This window comes from Podarcis pityusensis (genome assembly GCF_964106645.2).
Source record: "Podarcis pityusensis genome assembly, chromosome: 14".
In the NCBI taxonomy this organism is placed as follows: Eukaryota; Metazoa; Chordata; class Lepidosauria; order Squamata; family Lacertidae; genus Podarcis; species Podarcis pityusensis.
Genome location: NC_138039.1, coordinates 48,947,216 through 48,967,187, shown reverse-complemented (window position 1 = coordinate 48,967,187; position 19,972 = coordinate 48,947,216). Strand labels below are relative to the sequence as shown.

At 42.8% G+C, this 19,972-nt stretch overlaps 3 protein-coding genes across 23 annotated transcripts in view; 2 read left to right on the top strand and 1 right to left on the bottom strand.

The window, feature by feature from the left end:
- The window catches only part of USP3 (ubiquitin specific peptidase 3), a 41,122-nt gene extending 36,263 nt beyond the window's left edge, over positions 1 to 4,859 (top strand). For 2 of the 3 annotated variants that reach the window (XM_080980780.1, XM_080980781.1), the window contains exons 13-15: positions 339 to 452; positions 565 to 632; positions 2,101 to 4,859. In XM_080980780.1, coding sequence (XP_080836906.1) covers positions 339 to 452; positions 565 to 632; positions 2,101 to 2,266 — 348 coding nt within the window. In that variant the 3' untranslated portion in view covers positions 2,267 to 4,859. The remainder of the gene's footprint in view (positions 1 to 338; positions 453 to 564; positions 633 to 2,100) is intronic. The other variant, XM_080980782.1, reaches the window with a different exon arrangement.
- A 641-nt stretch (positions 4,860 to 5,500) lies between these two features.
- FBXL22 (F-box and leucine rich repeat protein 22) lies at positions 5,501 to 14,531 on the top strand. Its single transcript, XM_080980858.1, has 2 exons — positions 5,501 to 8,297; positions 13,137 to 14,531. The coding sequence occupies exons 1-2, from the start codon at positions 7,963 to 7,965 to the stop codon at positions 13,480 to 13,482; spliced, it is 681 nt and encodes a 226-aa protein (XP_080836984.1). The 5' UTR covers positions 5,501 to 7,962; the 3' UTR covers positions 13,483 to 14,531.
- HERC1 (HECT and RLD domain containing E3 ubiquitin protein ligase family member 1) overlaps positions 14,435 to 19,972 on the bottom strand; it is a 113,661-nt gene continuing 108,123 nt past the window's right edge. For all 19 annotated transcript variants that reach the window (XM_080980635.1, XM_080980624.1, XM_080980639.1 and 16 more), the window contains 4 exons: positions 18,234 to 18,486; positions 17,815 to 17,967; positions 16,583 to 16,888; positions 14,435 to 15,075 (listed from right to left, as the gene is read on the bottom strand). In XM_080980635.1, the coding sequence (XP_080836761.1) occupies positions 14,890 to 15,075; positions 16,583 to 16,888; positions 17,815 to 17,967; positions 18,234 to 18,486 (898 nt within the window). In that variant the 3' untranslated portion in view covers positions 14,435 to 14,889. The remainder of the gene's footprint in view (positions 15,076 to 16,582; positions 16,889 to 17,814; positions 17,968 to 18,233; positions 18,487 to 19,972) is intronic.

Here is a 19,972-nt window from a genome sequence, read left to right as displayed (position 1 = left end):
AAGTGAATGCACACCCCAAACCTGAAGTGGGATGTTGCTTCAGTGTTCATTCTGCGGTAAAATAGCTTGTATCTCAGAGCTGCAGTACTTTGTCGTTTTTGCTACTACATATGGGCCTTTTGGGGGGAGGAGGGGAAATGTTTTATTTCTGGAATTTTATCTTTAAGCAAACTTGGAAGTTTCTGCTAGGATCATGTGGGTATAAATGTGACAGCTACTTTGCTATGATATGCTCTTGACATGCAGAGGAGGTGGCAGGTCTGTTGTTTTTAAAGTACTCCTCCATTAAGGAATTTGTGGCATGTCCTTCGGCTTATGTGCCATTTTTAATTCCACAGGTGCTGTGCTTACATCTAAAACGCTTTCACTGGACAGCTTATCTGAGGAACAAAGTGGACACGTATGTTGAGTTTCCCCTGAGAGGCCTAGACATGAAATGTTACTTGCTAGAGGTACAGTGACTTGTCATGGGGAGCTGCTAGTCAGGGGCCCTGGAATGCTGCTGGGAAATTCTCAATTCCTCTTCTCTCTTGTCTCTCTTCCTTGTCCCCCTCCCAATTGCAGCCAGAAAACAGTGGTCCAGAAAGCTGTCTGTATGACCTTGCAGCTGTGGTGGTGCACCACGGTTCAGGGTGAGTATGATTGGACCCTGAAGGCTCTTTTGCCTTTCTGAGTTGATGATTGAAAGGCTTCTCTGCTGTAAAACCTGCATCACTCCATTGGGAACCAGGCATTAATTGAAAAAGAATGCATGGGAACAACTGGAAATGGTGACTAGAGAGGGAGCCTTGCTATGTCAACCTAATCTATGCAGAATGACCTTGTTAGCTTTGCTTATCTTGTTAATTCCCCTTTTAAGTTTAATAAATCAATAAAGAGATGCAACGCTTTGCCTGAAAATATTGTCTGTGGTCCTGATAGAAATTTTATACTTCACAATCTTATTTGAGTTACTTAAATGAAATGGAAATACATTTAATTCCTACATGAGAGGTAGCTGGTCACATTTGATTTTTTGTTTAAAAGTGCAGTCATCCAGGTGAGAAGCAGCTTGTTGTCAGAGGAGCTGTTATTTTTTTTCAAAAGGAGAGCTCTCATATCTAGAAGACAAATGCCTCTTGATCTAGATTGGAGTCAACATAAATTAACACACAAAAAGATAATTCAGAATTAGAACTATTTAAATGTGGGATCTTGGTTCTTTCCCAAAACCCTGAATGGATTACAATCCAGCTGGCTTCACATTATATGGTCTGACTGTAACTGACCAGGCTACACTCTCAAAAATGATGTAGGCTGATTAGTGGCTGGTCTGTTAGACTTGGGCCTGAGATGTGGGTTCCACTGTTCCACTTGTTATGTGGCCCTGGGCAAGTCCCATGACCCCAAAAGGGCTCCTGCTTGTAGCAACAGAAAAAGAAAATGCAGTGCTGAATAGCTTCTGGCAAAAACAGGGCCTGAGGTTCTTCCTGAATAAGCCAACAGCACCAACTAAATAAGTCATATTTATTTTCTCTATGACATGGGGAGGGGTAGCCACTCTTGCTTCATGCACCAGGCATTGTGGGGACCCTGGCTGGTTGATTATGGGTTAAACTGCTGGCACATTTAAGGAGACGGGTCATTTTCCGCCTTGGCTAAGTAAATGCTGGGAATAGAAGTAGAGAAGTATTCCAGTCAAAAAGTAAGGCAGTGAAGACCAAACTAATGGAGAGCACGCCCAATGGATGCTGCCCCAGCCCTTGAGCAGGCAGGACTGAAGGGGTGCAGACTTTTCCCAGTGGATGCTTCAGCCTTGCATAAGCCCAGCCTTGAGAGTGAGCAGGAGGAGAGAACCTCTTCCACTAACAGGCTGCGTTTATCTTTGCATGGCTATGTGCCTAAGGCTCCTGAACATTAGAAGGCATTCTGGAAATGTTTCATATCAGTGTTTGCGTTGGATGTATCCAATGAAGGAAAAGGCAGCTGAGGCATGGCAAGTATTTTAAGGTGAAGGAAATAGCTAAAACCAGGATCCTTCCCCATGACCTCTTAGCCTTATTTTTAAAATAGAAAGCAGTGAGTTAATTTCCCTCATGCTATGTTTCTTGATGTTCTCAGGGTTGGCTCTGGACATTATACAGCCTATGCGACTCATGAAGGCCGATGGTTCCATTTCAATGACAGCACCGTGACGCTGACTGATGAGGAGACGGTGGTGAAAGCCAAGGCTTACATCCTCTTCTATGTAGACCGGCAGGCCAAATCAGCATCTGATAAACTTTAATACCTCTTCCTGCCCTGTGCATATCAAGTCCATCAGACAAAACATTTCCAATCCTCCACAGATACTTGATCCAAGACTCTTGATTTCATTGTGCACTTTTCATTTTTTTTCTTGTGGGTTCTGGTTTTATTTTGTCAGTAGTAGAGTATTTGATTTGTTAACATGGACACAAGCTAACTGTTGTTAGTCATACCAGGAAAAAAACAACACCTCATTTGCTACTTCAACCCAATTTATATATATTGTTTCAAGAGCTACTTTAGTTGTTTGACTTTGTATATCATTGTATATCAATGTTGGAGTTTGCTTTCTGAAGGCACATTTACATCAAAGAAACTTGAATCTTTCTAATAAGCACATTTGTGTACCTAATTATGAAATAGTCTGGAGGCTTTCAGCTGTTTGGGAAGGCTTTTTTTCTTAAGATCAAGGACTTGTACCAAACACTTTATGTGTGGACAGTTGTTTGGCTGCCTGTAAAAAGAAAAGGAGTGTATGAATTGTGGCCTCATTCAACAGGCCATGTAATCGCTGCTACTCTTTGTCTTTGGAGGCTGCTTTCTTTCAAAATTCTCTGTACTTTAGTAGCTGGCTTCATTGTTTATAATAGGAATTTGCTCCATTTTTTCATTTCTCCTTTAAAGCAAGAGGAAAGATTAGTGTTCTACAGCAATTAAGCTATAAAAAAGCTGAGAAAATTCAGGATTTGCTAGTCTTTCCATTAAGATTAGAACTGTGTGTATAATCCATCTTGTAATACTATCATGCATCCTTTTGTCTTGTGATGCCTTGAAGGTAGAATGGAATAGGTAAAATTGCCATCCCTGTATCATGGAAGCAGCAGTCTTGGGTGACTGCAAATGTAGAGACTATAGTCTTCACTAGTATTAATAATCCCTGTTGCAGCATTGCAATGCTGGGTTCCTTGTTGGCATTTCTTTGCTCTGCATCTTGTGGTTTGTTGCTGCAGATTTGGTTTACAGTTGTAAGGAGCCCAGCCCAGCAGGGATTTTGGCTCTCACCGACTAGTTCAAATGGACAGAAGGATGCTCTCTTGCAACTCTGGCTATTTTGAGGAGAGGCTGGCCCCCTCAGATTGTGCCCATGTGGTTTACACATACTTGATTGCTTTTTCACACACCCAATAGGAAATTATAGCACCATTTTGTGGTGCTATGTTCACCCCAGGGTTTCAAAGTAGAGAAGAGAATCAGGTCGCTGGAGTTTGTAATGAACCTCAGTGATGCCCAAAGGGTCCATGGTAGGGTTATGATCAAGTTCCCTGGGGTTGTAACCCTGAATTAGCATCTGCTTAAGTGAGGAGGCAGAGCGAAAACATCAGGTCACACTATGTGCTATATTTCCTCAGCACCAGCTCCTGCTGGAATTAAGGAGGAAGCTTCAGAAAGTAATGTAAATGTGCCTTTCTTAAAAATTGGCTATGTTAAATAGCTGGGTCTGGTTCTCATTTCTCCCCTTTCTCTTCCACCTTTTGCCTCCCTCTTCCCCTCCTCCTTTTTTGTCATGGTATCTTTCCCCTGTGTGAAGACCTTCTTTCTTTTTGGAATGTGGCAGTTGAAATGCAATGCACTTACTTGTTCCTGTTTTTGAAGCCGGCTGTGTGGTGGCTCAGGCACGTCAGTTTGGACAAAGAAGCCTTTTCCTAATTTAGCTCCACCCACCCCTGCAAACGCAAATGTCTAATCAGTGAGTTGTGGCAACACAAGTTATTTCTCTTCCTGGTGGAGATTTCCTTATCCGCTGGATTATACTCAGTGAGTCGTGTCAAAGTGACAGATTTGAAGCAGTCAAAGTGTGTACTGCGCATGGATTAGTATTTTATTTTTACCCTTGTTTGTATAACCTGAGTCTAAAGGGGAGGGTGGGGGGACTTTTTCAGTTCTGCCCCCTCAGCTGCCAGGTGTAGCACTGCCAGCCAGTGACAGTTATGGGCAGGAATGTGCAGCTGGTAATATAGGTAAGCACTAGAGATGCTCTCTGAAAAAGCACTGGCTTAGTTCACGCTAGTTATCAACACTTCCCAATTAAAGGTTGCTCCCCTGTGTAGTTGTTGGGAACCATGCCCTGTCTTACCCCCCCTCCACCCACCCCATTTCCTGCAAGATGAAGCCTGTCTGCTTCACAAATGGTCCACCACCCCAAAGGTGCTCTGCCTAGGAAGTTCTGTTGATGGACCAGAGTGTTTCCATTCCACAGACAAAAGGATTAGGCAACTAAGACCCAACTACAAAGGTAAGAGGCAGTCAGACTTTCAGGCACTTGTGGTGACTGGTTGGAAATGGCAGTGTGGTGCTTTTCTCTCTCCCCCCCCCCCCCCCGTTCTCTCTCTTTCACTCTCTCGCTCTCACTGGAGTGGTGATCTGCATCTTGAATACCCTTTGGTGCCTGCGTGCCTGAGAGGGGCCTCGGGGTTCTAGTGCCATAGCTGTGATTGTTTGCCATTAAAATATTGTGTGTAATCCTCGGTGAGGACTGTTGAGCATTTCGGAAGGGGATTGTTGGCCACAATTCAAATTCCTTCATAGAACATATTCCTCTGAAAGATTTGCCATTAAAGTCTTTTCTCTCTGTGCTCATTGTGTGAGAATCAGTTTTCCTGAGCTTCTGGAAGAAGAGCCCTTTAATGAACTAGATTTACATTTTTGATCAGGGCAAGTAAGAATCGACAGAAGTTCCTGGAAAAGCTCCAGGAAAGCTGGCAGGGAACTTTTTGTAAAAGCTGATGGAACAGGTTTTTTTCAAGGCCGGAACTGGATCATACTTGTATACCAGGATTGCCATACTTTGAAGAGCAAAAAAAGAGGACACATTCCTTAGGTTATCCTCCTAAGGAAACCTGCATACATTTAAGTGGTTAACATTTTATTATAGCACAATCACGTATCAAAATATGTACAATTACTCAAAGAAAAATAATATCCTAGTAATGCTTTGAAACGGTTGGAATATAACATTTAAACCACATTAAGTAAGCTTTCTTTATTTTTTAATCCTAAATATTATTTCTAATACTTTTAGGTTATTGGGAAATCTTCCAATGTTTGTGTTCATTATGCAGAACATGACATACTTCAGATGTGTATCTGAAGAAGTGTGCATGCACACGAAAGCTTATACCAAGAACTAACTTAGTTGGTCTTTAAGGTGCTACAGGAAGGAATTTTTTTATTTCGACTATGGCAGACCAACACGGCTACCCATCTGTAAATGACATACTTCAGTTTTGTTTCCTAAATGTAAGCCAAAAATGTTAGATTCCAATCAGTTTAAAGCACTGATAATTTTCCAGAAAACTCTTCACCACTGCTAAGTTAAGGAGGGAGACTGGAGGGACCGAAAGGCCACATGCCCAGGGCCCGATGCAGCCAAGGGGGCAGGGGAGAGGCCAAACTACAGGAGCTGCGCTCCAGCGGAAGATCCTTTCCAGCCTCAGAACCTGGCTTCTCCTCCCTCTTCTCCCCCAGGGATATGCCTGCCTCCCCATGCTCCACACACACAACCGATGTTTCCTCTGCCCTAAGTCTGACCGGTGGAGGGTGGTGTGGAAGAGGAGGAGGAGGAGGAGGAAGTGGCTTTGGCGTTGCAGCTCTAGCCTGCCAGCCAAGTCCCGGCAAAGCACACCAGCTCCAGCAGGAGCCCGGATTTGACAGCTCCTTTTTGCTGCCGCTTCTCCCCTGCTGCGTGCACAACTCCTTGCTCCAGTCAGCCAGCCGCCAAACCCAGACATTTTGCCAAATTTATAAATTCTGCCTGGAGAGAAATTTTGACCATGAAAAAGAGGTCGTGTCCAGGAAAAACCAGACATATGGCATTTCTATGTACGCAGAGTATGTTTGGCTAAATATTTCTTGTAAGTTCCTCCCCTTTGCAGACTCGATACAAAGATTGCATTATTTCTTTTAGTCAGCTGTTGTGTGTTTGCATCCTTGATCATTTAGAACAGCTGTGTGGAGCCTTTCTGTAGAACAGCCCCTGTCCAGTCAATGACGGCCTCTCATTCCCCCAGCAGGGGAGCTTGGAAGGGGCTCCAAGAGGAACAGCTTCCTTTCATTTCCTTTCTCTTGTACCTCCACTGAACTTTCTGTTCCTTTTTAAGGGAATAAGTTTCACTTGGAGCTATGGGTTGTGCTTCATGAAGAGCCCAGATGGGCATTTGCAGAGCAAGTGTGGTCAGTGTGTCAGACTAGCCCTTGAGTGACCAGGGTTCAAATCCCCACTCATTAAGAAGCTCCCTGGGTGACTGGGCTAGTCACCGTCCCATGGCTTCACCTACATCACCATACGATAATCTTTATTGCCATTGTCCCATACAGCACAACAAAATTGAAAAAATCTACATCAGACATTCAAAAACCAACAAGCCAGCGATCCCAGCCTGGTTAACCCCCTAAAAACTCTGATACCCCATAATTAAATACAATATACTCCCATAGAGACTACCTTACACTGCGTTTAAAACCAAAATCATATTTGGATAGAAACAGGGTGCTTGTGAGGATAAAAAGAGGGCAAGACAGTTTCTTGAAGGAAATGTGAGATACAGATGCAATAATGAATCAAAAGAGGACACGGGGAACGATACGACTGCCTCCCCTCAAGATGCAAAGGAGCTGAATGGATTAATTTTTGCCCAGATCTTTTCTTCTCACAGGCTGGGTCTGTCTGTCCTTGGAGATGTTTAAATATAACAAAGGCCAAGCTGGAGCCTTTGGTGCTGGAGCAGGTGCCTTAAAGCAGCTTCTGGCTGGCAGTAGCTCGTCACACCCAAGCAATGGGAAGGTGGGCTTCAGTTCTGTAGTTTTTCATCCAGGCAGGCAGCAAGGTAGGAGGGCAGAACTACTTCACAAATGACTGGGTGAACCTTTTAACTCATAACCAAGCTCAGAGCTCTCATCATTTCTTGGAAGTCTCTGGAAAGTTCCTCTACTTCTCATCTCTGTTTAACCAAATACGTGAACTATGTAGCTGAAGTGTCCCATTCTGCAACATGATGAGACCTTCACAACAAAAAATAACAGAACCTTCCCCCCCGCACCAAGCTAGCAATAACCACTCCATCATTTGAGAGCTACTGACTTTTAAGTAATGACTGCATCCAGCTGTTGTCCAGCAAACTAGGTGCTGCTCATCCAGGGCTTTGAAGCAGAGAGTCTTAAACTTGCATTGTAGAATCTCAGTGGATTTATATAGTGTGTAAATCTTGGCTGTCTCCCCCATGTGGGCTGCCTTTGGTGCACAGCCATTCTTTGAAATCAGGAGCTGTCCTGGTATGATGTGAACCCAGCTTCAGACCTTTTACAGGGGAAGTAGTGGCTTTATCCATCATGTGACATAAACAGATGGGTGGGCTGGGAAGCGCTCTAAACAAGCAGAAACCACCTCCTAAACATGAATAGTCTCGGAGGCAAATAAATCCTTTTAAGGCAAGATTTGACTAAACTAAGCCATTTTGCTCCTGCTCTAGCCATTCCACGGGGAGAAGAGACTGAGTCTGCAGCCAGCCTCCCCTTGATCCTTGCCCTTTTTTGAAACGCCTTTGCCAGCTGGCAGCCAAAAATAGCTTCCATTCCACACCATATTTGTGCAAGAGACCAGAAGTGACTTGGAAGCCGTTCAGGCCTCCTGTCTTGCTGCTGAAACATACCATACCTTCTCCCTACAGCCACTCAGTGGCAATGCATATCACACAGATGAATTGGGAATGCCTTCTGCACATCTTCTCCTTTTTGGATAAAAAGAGCAGGAAAAATTTAGCCCAGACTTGTGTTAAGTTGTTCAGGGTCTTTCAGGATCCCTCGTTATGGCCTCTGCTGCATTTTCATTCTCCTGCAGAACTGACCAAGAACAACTTTGTTCTGGGACCAGCCTTGCGCCACCTCTCCATCTGCTGGCATTCCAGCCAAGTCAAAGTGTGCAACGTTGAGAACTGGATGAAGAGCACCTTGCAGCAGAACATCTGCAAGACCCACGAGCACATAGTCAATAACTTTTTACAACAGGTTTGCAACAGGTAAGTTCTTGGGCTGTGAAATGCTTCATAAAACGGGTGGCTTCTGTGATAGATGGGAGTTGCATAGGCTGCAGTTGTACGATCTGATTCGGTTTCGCATCAGAATCACAGTACTTTTGTTTACATGCATTTCTTGAGTACTCTTCAATCAACACAATACTTCTAGTAGGGTTCTTCCTATTCTTATCCCTTATTTCCTCCCCATGGGACCATTCCAACATCTTTTAAGGTGTAAAAAATCAAATCAAGCATAGCAGCCTTCTATGCTTTGGAATTTCCAGCATGTGCTTTACCTTGGCCAGCTATTCCAAGCAGTTTTCAAATGGATGTTATTGCCCTCCAGCTAAAGCAAACAAATTTTGGGCCCCTCCTTCATTTCATTGTAGGAAGATTAACTATTGATAGCCTAAGACAAGGTACAACTAATTCCACAGCTTCCAGAGTGTGGGAAAAATACAAAAACCTGCTGGAAAGGAAAACACCCTATGGCTTTCACCCATAGAAGCAACCTCCTTGAAAAAAACAAAATATGGACTGAGACTTGGCAACACAAAGTTTTTGAACTTTACAGAGGCAAAGCTTAAGAAATATGAGGACATTACAGAAGCAGGAAGGGACTAGTTAAAATTGAATGAAATGTTCAAAATAAAAAAAATGGTTTTATGAATCAAAGCTCACAATTTGAAAGGGAGCTTATAGAGAACACAGAAAAATTGATTTCTAGAATGTATAAGTTGTTATTAGACTGGGAAACAAAATATGTGCTGGTAAAACCAGGAATGATACATAAGGCAAGGGATATATGATATAATAGTGAACTGAGTGCATGGGATAAACTATGGAACTAAAATTTACTGCATGTTATACATTAAAAGAGAATTATATGGGGAAACCCAGCCGGATGGTGGGCTAATAATAATAATAAATAATTTAAAAAGTATGAAAATGATATATAGGTGGTATCTAGCACCCAGTAAGTAGCCGAAGATGTATAAGTCAGAACTAGATACTGCTGGAAGTGTAAGGAAAATTGAGGTACCTTCTGCCATATGTGGTGGACATGTAAAGTAGTGAAAGGCTTCTGAGAGATGATTTATAATGAAATTATTTTTTGGGTGAAAAGGTCTTTTATAAAAATACCAGACGCTGTTATTTTAGGAATAATTGGTTCAGATATACCCAGTGATCTGAAAAATATTTTAATGTATGCAACAACGGAAGCCTGAATGGTGTACGCTAAAAAATGAAAGGAGGGCACAATACCAACAAAGGAGGAATGACAGATGAAATTAATGCTAGCCTAACTGATAGAATAACAGCAGGAACAAAAAGTCTTTAAAGAAGATTAGAAAAAAATTGTGGAGTATTTGAAAAATTATTGTAAGCAACTTAAAATGTTAGCAGGATTAGAATATATTTAGCAGTAAAATTATAAATGGAGGAAAAACTGGAAGAGAAAGAATAAGGAGTAATTAAAATATGCAACAGTAAAGGAGAAATTGGAATGAGCCATGGAAGGGGAGGAAGGGAAGTTGACGTTTAATGTAGGGTTTGTTGATAGATTCGATAGATACACATTCGCGCAGTAGTTATTGCATACATGAATACAGTTTGGTATTTCCTAGGTATTTGTTCTAAGAAGGCTTCTGGTTTCTTTTGAAATGTGAGCTTAGATTTTTTTTGAGTTCGTTATATGCCATCTCCCCCCTTTTTGGACACATTTACAATTCACACATATAAATTAGCATATCCTCTATTTCTGAACACTTCCAACACAAGTTGGATCTTTTCTTGTACATTCTAGCAATTTTACTGGACGGCAGAAACCATCTGTAAGGTCATTTTTTGGATATTCTCTTTAATTGTGAAACATGCCAAAAAAATTATTGTCTTCCAGTTTTTCCCATGCAGATAGCTCGATATTATGTCCAATATCCAACACCCAGTGTATCATTGCTGCCTTCACTAACTCATCTTTGGTTTCCCATTCTAATAGGATTTGGTATATTCTTGGTAAGTTTCTTGTTGCTTCCTAATAGTGTTTTTTTCAAACTCTGACCCGCCTTCCACAAACCCTCTTTCTTTATCTCTCCTATATATCTTGCTTGAGTATACTGAAACCAGTGTGTGACTACTCCTGTTAGTAGCTCTCAATTTTTTAGTCTGGTAGTGTCATCCTTAAATTCCAGTAAGTCCTTATATGTCCCCCATTTTTCCTCCAGATTGATCTTTTATTGCTACCACCTCTATTGGGGATACCCAGCATGGGTTCTTTCTTTCTAACAGGTCTCTGTACCTACTCCATACATGTGTAGACTTCCTAATCATATGGTTGAAGCAGCCTTTATGTACTTCATAGTTGTTGTTTAGTTGTTTAGTCATGTCCGACTCTTTGTGACCCCCTGGACCAGAGCACGCCAGGCACTCCTGTCTTCCACTGCCTCCCGCAGTTTGGTCAAACTCATGCTGGTAGCTTCGAGAACACTGCCCAACCATCTCGTCCTCTGTCGTCCCCTTCTCCTTGTGCCCTCCATCTTTCCCAACATCAGGGTCTTTTCCAGGGAGTCTTCTCTTCTCATGAGGTGGCCAAAGTCTTGGAGCCTCAGCTTCAGGATCTGTCCTTCCAGTGAGCACTCAGGGCTGATTTCTTTAAGAATGGTTAGGTTTGATCTTCTTGCAGTCCATGGGACTCTCAAGAGTCTCCTCCAGCACCATAATTCAAAAGCATCAATTCTTCAGCGATCAGCCTTCTTGATGGTCCAGCTCTCACTTCCATACATCATTACTGGGAAAACCATAGCTTTAACTATATGGACCTTTGTTGGCAAGGTGATGTCTCTGCTTTTTAAGATGCTGTCTAGGTTTGTCACTGCTTTTCTCCCAAGGAGCAGGCGTCTTTTAATTTCGTGGCTGCTGTCACCATCTGCAGTGATCATGGAGCCCAAGAAAGTGAAATCTCTCACTGCCTCCATTTCTTCCCCTTCTATTTGCCAGGAGGTGATGGGACCAGTGGCCATGATCTTTGTTTTTTTGATGTTGAGCTTCAGACCATATTTTGCGCTCTCCTCTTTCACCTTCATTAAAAGGTTCTTTAATTCCTCCTCACTTTCTGCCGTTAAGGTTGTGTCATCTGCATATCTGAGGTTGTTGATATTTCTTCTGGCAATCTTAATTCCAGTTTGGGATTCATCCAGCCCAGCCTTTCACATGATGAATTCTGCATATAAGTTAAATAAGCAGGGAGACAATATACAGCCTTGCCGTACTCCTTTCCCAATTTTGAACCAATCAGTTGTTCCATATCCAGTTCTAACTGTAGCTTCTTGTCCCATATAGAGATTTCTCAGGAGACAGATGAGGTGATCAGGCACTCCCATTTCTTCAAGAACTTGCCATTGTTTGCTGTGGTCGACACAGTCAAATGCTTCTGCGTAGTCAATGAAGCAGAAGTAGGTGTTTTTCTGGAACTCTCTAGCTTTCTCCATAATCCAGTGCACATTTGCAATTTGGTCTCTGGTTCCTCTGCCCCTTCAAAATCCAGCTTGCACTTCTGGGAGTTCTCAGTCCACATACTGCTTAAGCCTGCCTTGTAGAATTTTAAGCATAACCTTGCTAGCGTGTGAAATGAGTGCAATTGTGTGGTAGTTGGAGCATTCTTTGGCACTGCCCTTCTTTGGGTTTGGGGTTCTACACAGGATGGATTGTTCTACACAGCCAGTCTGAGGTCTATCAAGCAATTCTCCCAACTCCTGGAGCAGCTGAAAGACTAACAAATATTAGGGCATAAGATGCCCTTACATTAACAGGGTCCATTCACACAGATTGGTATTGAACAGCAGAAAAGCTTCAGTAGCCTCCTCTTAGGTTGCTGAATGGTGAAGTCTTCCTAAGACTGCAAGGCAGAGAAGTAGCCTCCATGCACTTGTGATGGCTATGTTCTGCCTCTAGCTACCAGTTATCAGGAAACATCAGGAGGGCTTCTGCTCTCTTGCTGGGCAGAATGCAAGCAGGGAATGCAGTAAGATGATAGGTCTCTGGTCTGATCCAGCAGGTTCACTTTGCATGACTTTCCCTCACTTAAGTTGGAATAACCTTCCCAGTATGTTTAACTAGCTTATATTTGATATGTTCTAAATAATTTGAGGTTAGCTAGATTATAATATTGGGAGATGCTGCAGAGGGATATTCCCTATTGGTCTGATGCTGCAAACGCAACAGTTTTGTGGAAGCTAATGGATTAAAATTTATTCTGGCATGAGCTTTCTGGAGCAGGGAAAGGGAATTCATGGCTCTCTAGCTGTTAGTATAAATAAAAAATTATCATCATCATCATCATCATCATAGCCAAACTGAAGCTCCCAAATTAGCCACCCTGGAATTAGAAAGTCCACTTGATTAGATGCTTGAAGCATTATCCTAAGTTATATCCATAGCTATACATACATGGTTTGGAGAGGGTTTTGTAATAATAATAATAATAATAATAATAATAATAATAATAATAATGAAATTATTTATACCCTGCCCATCTGGCTGAGTTTCCCCGGCCACTCTGGGCGGCTTCCAATCATGTGTTAAAAACTTCCCTAAACAGGGAAGTTGTACGTTAGAGGGAAATTAATGGTCATTGTTAATGCAATTTATTACTGTATTCTATGGGCTGTTTGCTCCTAGAGAACATGGTCAGTATAAAGTCTCATTTGAAATAGTGCTATGTTTTCTGCTTCATATAGATATGGGCCAGAGTTTGAATTGGCTTCAGTGGAGTGAGGGGTAGAGGACTTTAGCACTGTGTGGCTTACGTTTTACTTTGCTAACCTATAGCATTCATTCTTTCAGATGCCCAAACTTGCTGTCTTTGATGCTGTCTGGATGTGGCCATGTCACAGATGACTGTATCACACTGCTTCTGATGAGCTGCTCCTGTCTGAACACACTCCAACTTGAAAACTGTGTCCAGATAACTGACCGGACTTTGGAAGCTGTAATCTTCTATGCTACATCTTTAGAAATTTTACATGTGGACTTCTGCAGGAATATAACTGAGGCTGGTTTGCAGCAAGTCCGTAAAAATCGGCCATTGCTCTCTCTAAAAGCAGAGAGAAGTGCAGACATGATCCCAGACAAAAAGCCAGGCAGCAACTCGCCTGCAGAAAGAGCGTTCAAGAAGCTGCTGTGGCACTAAGCCAAGAGAGAAGCTGCCGGGCTCTGTGCTCTTTCTGTTGTGAGATGGTGACCATGCATATACAGGCACCTAGCTGTTCTCATGCACAAACTCACTAAATTGTGAGAATGGCAAAGCCCTGGAGTTAGGTACTCAGAACTAGCAACCTCACAGCTGACTGAAAAGTTTGCAGAGCCAGAGGAATTTGTGAAGTGGGGTGTGGGGTGTGTGGAACAGTTCCTGATGGTTTGGGAACATTAAGTGTTCAATTTCATAAAGTGCTTTGGCTTTTGTGCTTTTTTTTATTTTTTAAGATTACTTAGTAAGATCCAGAAAGAACCCGCTTTTGATGTTGTAAGAATGCATTTTTTCCTCCATTTGGGCAGGGAACAACTGGGTCCCTCCAGCTGTTTGACACCAAGCTCTTCCCTGACCATTACTATAGTGCCTTGGGCTGGTGTGAGTTGGAGGGTCACAGCTGCTTTATTTACTGGAATCTCAAAAATACCTCAAAAACTGACAAAGGAAATTGCTACCTTACAATGGCTTAAAGTCTACCGTGTCTCTTAGTGCAAATGATGTAAATCTATTAACTGCAATTCTTCACTACTCTCTACTTTTATACTACCTTTCTTTGGAAGCCCTCTCAGATTACCACTCCTCTGGGACTGCAACAAAAAGTAGCATTACATCCACAGCTGCACAATTAGGACTAATTGTTGAGCCATAGACAAAAGTGAGCGAACAACGCACATGTCCTGTTTTGATGTTCCAGCTCTCATTGGAAGTCCTGTAGTTTTTCATGTGCCAGTTTACAGAAGCCTCCATCCCGGTTTCGGCTGTCAACCTCATTTAAGGAAATTAATATACTGTGGAAGATTAGTTTTTAAAGACTTCTTACGACAAACTGGAGACCCAAATGGCAAGCCACGGTTCTGGGTCAGCACCATGTCAAATATTGACAAAACCACAATTCAGTTCTTGAATTTGCTTTATTTTCTCTGCATAAGGAACCCTGGACAGGCATTTGAAATTAAAACAAAAATAAATATATGAATATTCATGTAAAACTGTCCTTTCTAATGAACAATTATACACAATGTACAACTCTTCATGTTCACTGGGAGGGTTTACAAAATGTACCATTCCCAACAAAAATGCACAAGAAAGGCTCCATGCAAACTTATCAAAAGTGAACAAAAATATGGGGGGAGGCGGAGGGGGAGAAAACCCTTACTGATCTCACTTTTTGCATTTTTTTTTGTTTACAGTCACAAAAAAATAAACACATCTAAGTTTTGTTACATTTAGAGTAACTAAAAAGGTGGCAGCTGTTTATGTTCCTAAAACATCTATTGTTACCATAAAATGGTGTCAACATTGAAATCTGACATGGGCGAAAAAGGCAGATGATTTTTGTCCACAGAGTTAATAATCTGTGTCTGAGCCCTCAGCGTTGTCCACGTTTCGGGACAGCATGTAATTGTCCATATCTATAGACCTGCAATTGTTGATTGCATAGCGCAAACGCTCGGCCATGATTAGCTGACTGGAATAGGGTGGGAGCCTCAGTTGAAAGAAACAAGTCTGTGAGGTAGGCAAGCTGTCGTAAGGCTGTGGAGAGGAAGAGAAAGGAAGAAGATGGTTAAGCAGAAAAGGAAGCAGCACACTTTAGGGCTGGGTCTGTTCACACTTGTAGAGAGAGCAGTCTAGGCTGTTTGTTTTTTTAAGAACCCTCTTAAGAGTCAGAAAGGCCCAGCCAGGCAGGCTCCAAGGTCCCTCTTTCCCAATAATAAGTGGCAAGGTGAAAGGACATAGCAAGTAACACTGTATTTCCAGTTTTGTGCAATGAAGACTTCCAAACATACTTGGATCCTCCACTGCTGACAGTAACTTTGGGGACCCAATATTTTTTATTCTTCCTGGTGTTAATGGTATGTTGTTGTTGATATTGATATTAATATTCAAGGGGGGAAATACCTTCCCTTGAACAACCCCAAAGCTCGGGATTCTTCTGCTCAAGATTCTCCGAATCCAGTGTTCACTTCTAAAAACCACCCTTCTCAGAGTTTGCATTGGCAATGCAGGGACAGCTCAGGCAGGTATCTGCCTCACATCCTTTCCTCCCAACTCCCTCACTTTGCAATACGTACTGGAGGATGGAAGCTGGCAGAGGAGTGGGGGGGGGGACCAAGATACTACGAGCCAGCCTGAAACTCATTGGGGGGGGGGGAGATGTTGAGTGTGGGATTTCCAAACTGGCATTATGATTTGTACTACCTCGCCCCCATTTCAAAAAAATACACCCTAAGAGAGATGCCTACAGCCCAGCTTCTAAAGATCACTTTCTATTCTATGGAGAGATCAAGATCCATCCTATACAGGCTAGAAAAGAAGATTTAAAAACAACTAGCTGTCATTGTGATAGGATGACGGGAAAGACACCCCCCCCACACACACATTCTGTAGATCCCCATCAGAGGCCTTTCACCACACCACACATCTCTCACCTCCCCAGTGGTTCCACAAACAGAACACAGGAGGAAAAAATCCCAATGGAACCAATAGGGGCACTGCCACTTAAAAAAAAGAGCTCCCAAGTCCAACCTTCCTTGTGGGCTGGCGTTTGCTGCCCCATTCCTCTGCTGGGCAACTTCATTAGTCCTTTGAATAGCTAAGTTTGGCACGTTGCCCCATCTAGTTGTGCTTCACCACAACTGGTTTTTCCCAAGGGAGCCTTGTTTCAAGCGAGAATTGAATGCCTTCATCTGCAGCAAGGAGGAGGGAACCTGTGAGGGCCTCCCAAATGTTGCTGGGCTCCAAGTCCCAGCAGCCGCAGTCAGTATGGCCAGTAGCTCGGGGCGGTGGAGACAGACAACATCCAAAGGACCGCAGGTTCCCTGACCCTGATCTAGAGGAAGTTCTTCACTCCCCTGCACAGGCTTTGTCAGTTCCAGATTAGCATATACATAAACATTCTAAGTCAGTGGGGCCAGATCTATTAGGCTACCTTCAGTTTCAATATTACTTGTTCAAAAGTTTCAGTGTCCAGTGATTACTAGCTTTCTGTTGCCAGACTGAGGCAGGACAGCAATAAAGAGGAGGACAAGTTGGACCTTACCCGATCGACCTTCATTATTTGGAAACGCTGAGAGATATCCGCTGTGTTAGCTGGCAGGCGAGATCTTCCTGACACAAACCTCATGAAAAGGACACGCTCCTCATTCGAAAACTCTTCCAGGGTGTGCCAGAACCACTGAACCAGCTGGTGCTGCTCATCAACCTCCCTGTACCGTACAACCTTCTTGAGAACTTCCACAGAAATTTCTGGCATTCCGCAGACCATCTGCTCCAACTGCTTAGCAGTCAGAAGAGAAAGCAAGGGGACCGGGACGATCCACGACATCCCTTCTCGCACTGCAGCCACCTGCAGCCCAGAGAGATGGATTTCATTAGCGGCACACATATCTCTACTTTGCAGCTACACAATCCGAAGTACAGTCAGTGAAAACACATTTTGGGAAGCGTAGCTGGTAGCTAATGTAACTAAAATAAATCTTCAAAAAGGGAATGCTAGGCCAGAAATGGTGTGACCTTGTGTGCAACTACTGCAGTGTTGTTAAAAGGCTCGCCCCCTTTTTTTGCTGTTCTAGCTTTTGAGGGGGGGGGTTGTATCTATTTTAGATCTTTTTGTGATTTGTGTGCAAGTTGTTCAGTTTGGTTGTCTATTTTTTAATATTTCTTTTTGACTTATGTTGCAGCTATGTATTTCAAGTTGTAAGCTGCCTTGAGCATGGTTTGAACAGTGTAAAGGTGGCATATAAATAGAATTATGTATGTACGTACATACTACTTGAGAAAAACAGCAACACTAGATTCACTGTCAATGATCAAGTGATATTCTGAAAAAGGATATGCATTGAGTTCCGCATGTGTTTGGTAAGAAACAGGTTTTATGGAGTACTTCCCTAAGAGAGAACTATAGTCTTGCAATCATAGACTAAAAACACTTTTGGTTGGCTCAAGTAACGTTAATGAAGTAGCATAGTGTGTTGTTGCTGTTGTTGTTGTTAATTTCATATAGTATGCTTTTGAGCTTCAAAGAGCTCACTGACAGGAAGAACTAGTCTTGATGTGGAACTTAAGAGCTTGCATACGCCAGCAGCACAGATTGGACTAACCGTGAGGTATCTTGCTAAATCTCTTTCTCCACTCTACTGTATCATTTAAAAATATTTTTCAAAACTATATTCTGGATGCATCCAGATGAGAACCTATTTGACTATAAAATTTTAAATTATAAACAGCTATTGAAATAAATGAAAACCTTATAAATACATCTGAGATTCTCACCTGACGGTCAATTTCATGGAGTCTGTACTCGATGGCCCTTTCCACGTACTCCTTTCGGTTTGAAAAAGTAAGTGGGATACTGTTCCCACCAGGGATTATGGGAACCATTTTTCCATCAGCACTCTGGCCAACAAATGAATCTAAAGGAATCATCTAATTGGAAAGAAGAACACTTTTAACACTGGAGTTGTGGCCAACCTTCCAAAATGTCCATATTTATCATTTCACTACTATGCATGAACTGATTTCCACCTTAGCCTAGATTTCAACTATGCATTCTTTTTACTTCTCATTCTAAAAGTGCCCCCAAACTAAGTATATGACTTTCAACTCCAGGGCCATGATCTTGCATGGCAGCATCTAGCATGCTGACTTCAGGAGGCGGAAACAGTTGGACAGAGGCTTACTGCTTATTTTACCTCATGGAAATTCTCTTCCGTAATCCCACTGTCTTCAATGTGAAGAATGCTGTTGAGGGTTTGCACATAGAGAAGATCCACCTCCTCCAAGTCCTCCAGAGTGAGGGGGATACAGCACAATTGCTTCCAGACCATGGGAGCCAAATGAAGATCTAAAGGCTTCTTGGTACGAATGGCCACACCCATCAGAATGCCCAGGAACTTGAACTGCATCAGATGTTCATCTGAGCAGGCAGAAGGGTTGAAGAGGAACCTTGAAAAGATACAAGGCACAGGAGTGATGTCAATACAGAGGCTTCACTAGAATGGTTACCCAAAGAGTCAGGATCCGAGGGTGTATCACAGGACTCAAGGGACTCTGCATCACTTAAGTGCAGTTTTGTGCCCAGAGATAAATACAGCACCTGCTTGCCCACCAGCTCAAATCCTTGAGGCTGTCATGGGCCAATCTGGTGGGGAATCTTATACGTTGCAGTAAAAACTCCAAACACAAACTTGTTCAAATTATTTTTGAAGCTATTTGTGGAATATGCCCAGAAATCTGGCACAAAATAATATGAATAACCATTTTTAATATGCTGAAGTTGACATAAGTTTACTTTATTTTCAATATTTTTATGCCATTCCATAAACACAAGATCACAGTGTCCTTTGATTCTGCCATGTTGAGCTGATCATGTGACTGCCTCAATACGTGGGAGCATTTTACTGCATTATGTTCTATGAATAAGGGTTAGTTTTGTTTAAGACAACCCAGTCTCTTCTGGTTCAGTGGTGGAGTAATTTTCATGCAAACACCTTTTAAATTGTTTAAATGAACTTTTATCCCAACAGCATACATAGCCGCTTTGCATGGCATGGGTTTGATCTACAAGCTGCTGTATACTGTATTTTTCGCTCTATAACACGCACCCGACCATAACACGCATGTCGTTTTTAGAGGAGGAAAACAAGAAAAAAAATATTCTAAACGAAACAGTGGATGTATGATTTTTGTGGTTCATGCTGTGGCCACAGACATGTGATCTGACAGTGAGTTTGGAGTAGCCCAATGCAATAATCCTGAGGATCCATGTGGATCCATGCTTTGTAACCACGTTTTTGCACCACTGCGGCCCCAGGCAACAGTGGGTGCGTGTTTTTTTTGGTGCAAGATGTAGCCATGGACATGCTATGTGATCTGATGGTGAATTTGGGGTGACCCAGTGCAAAAATCCTGAGGATCCATGTGGATCCGTGCTTTGTAACCACGTTTTAAGTGGGGAGGGAAGGAAAAGCACTCAAGGGACAAGGAGTATGCGTGGGGTGGGTGGAGAAGGATGCTGCTAATAATGCAGAAGAGGGGTTTAAGGGGAGAAGGCTCCTCTCCTCTCCCGCTTTGCTCCTTTAAAGAAGCAGGCTCTCTGTCCCTCTCTCCTCCCCACTCAGCGGCTCTTCTCCCACTTTGCTGTTTCAAAGCGAGCCACGGAGGAGGGAAGGAAGGGGAACCATGGATCCTCTGCTCACCACTGCAGCAGGTCCCCCCGCCACCCGTAGGCATTCCCTCCATAACACGCACAGACATTTCCCCTTACTTTCTAGGAGGAAAAAAGTGAGTGTTATGGTGCAAAAAGTACGGTAGTTCAGAGTCTGGGTTCTCTGTCAATGGGTTGCAAATATATCACTAGAGGGCAGCTGCAGATCCAACTCAGGCAATTAAGTTCAGAATCCTGATTGCAATTAGCTGGCCTTCATCCAGT

What these genes read in the sequence shown, in the direction of transcription:
- FBXL22 (XM_080980858.1), top strand. Translation starts at nt 7,963, where the DNA reads ATGCATATCACACAGATGAATTGGGAATGCCTTCTGCACATCTTCTCC. An exon ending in TTACAACAGGTTTGCAACAG is followed by an intron (nt 8,298 to 13,136) that starts GTAAGTTCTTGG and finishes TCATTCTTTCAG; the next exon opens with ATGCCCAAACTTGCTGTCTT.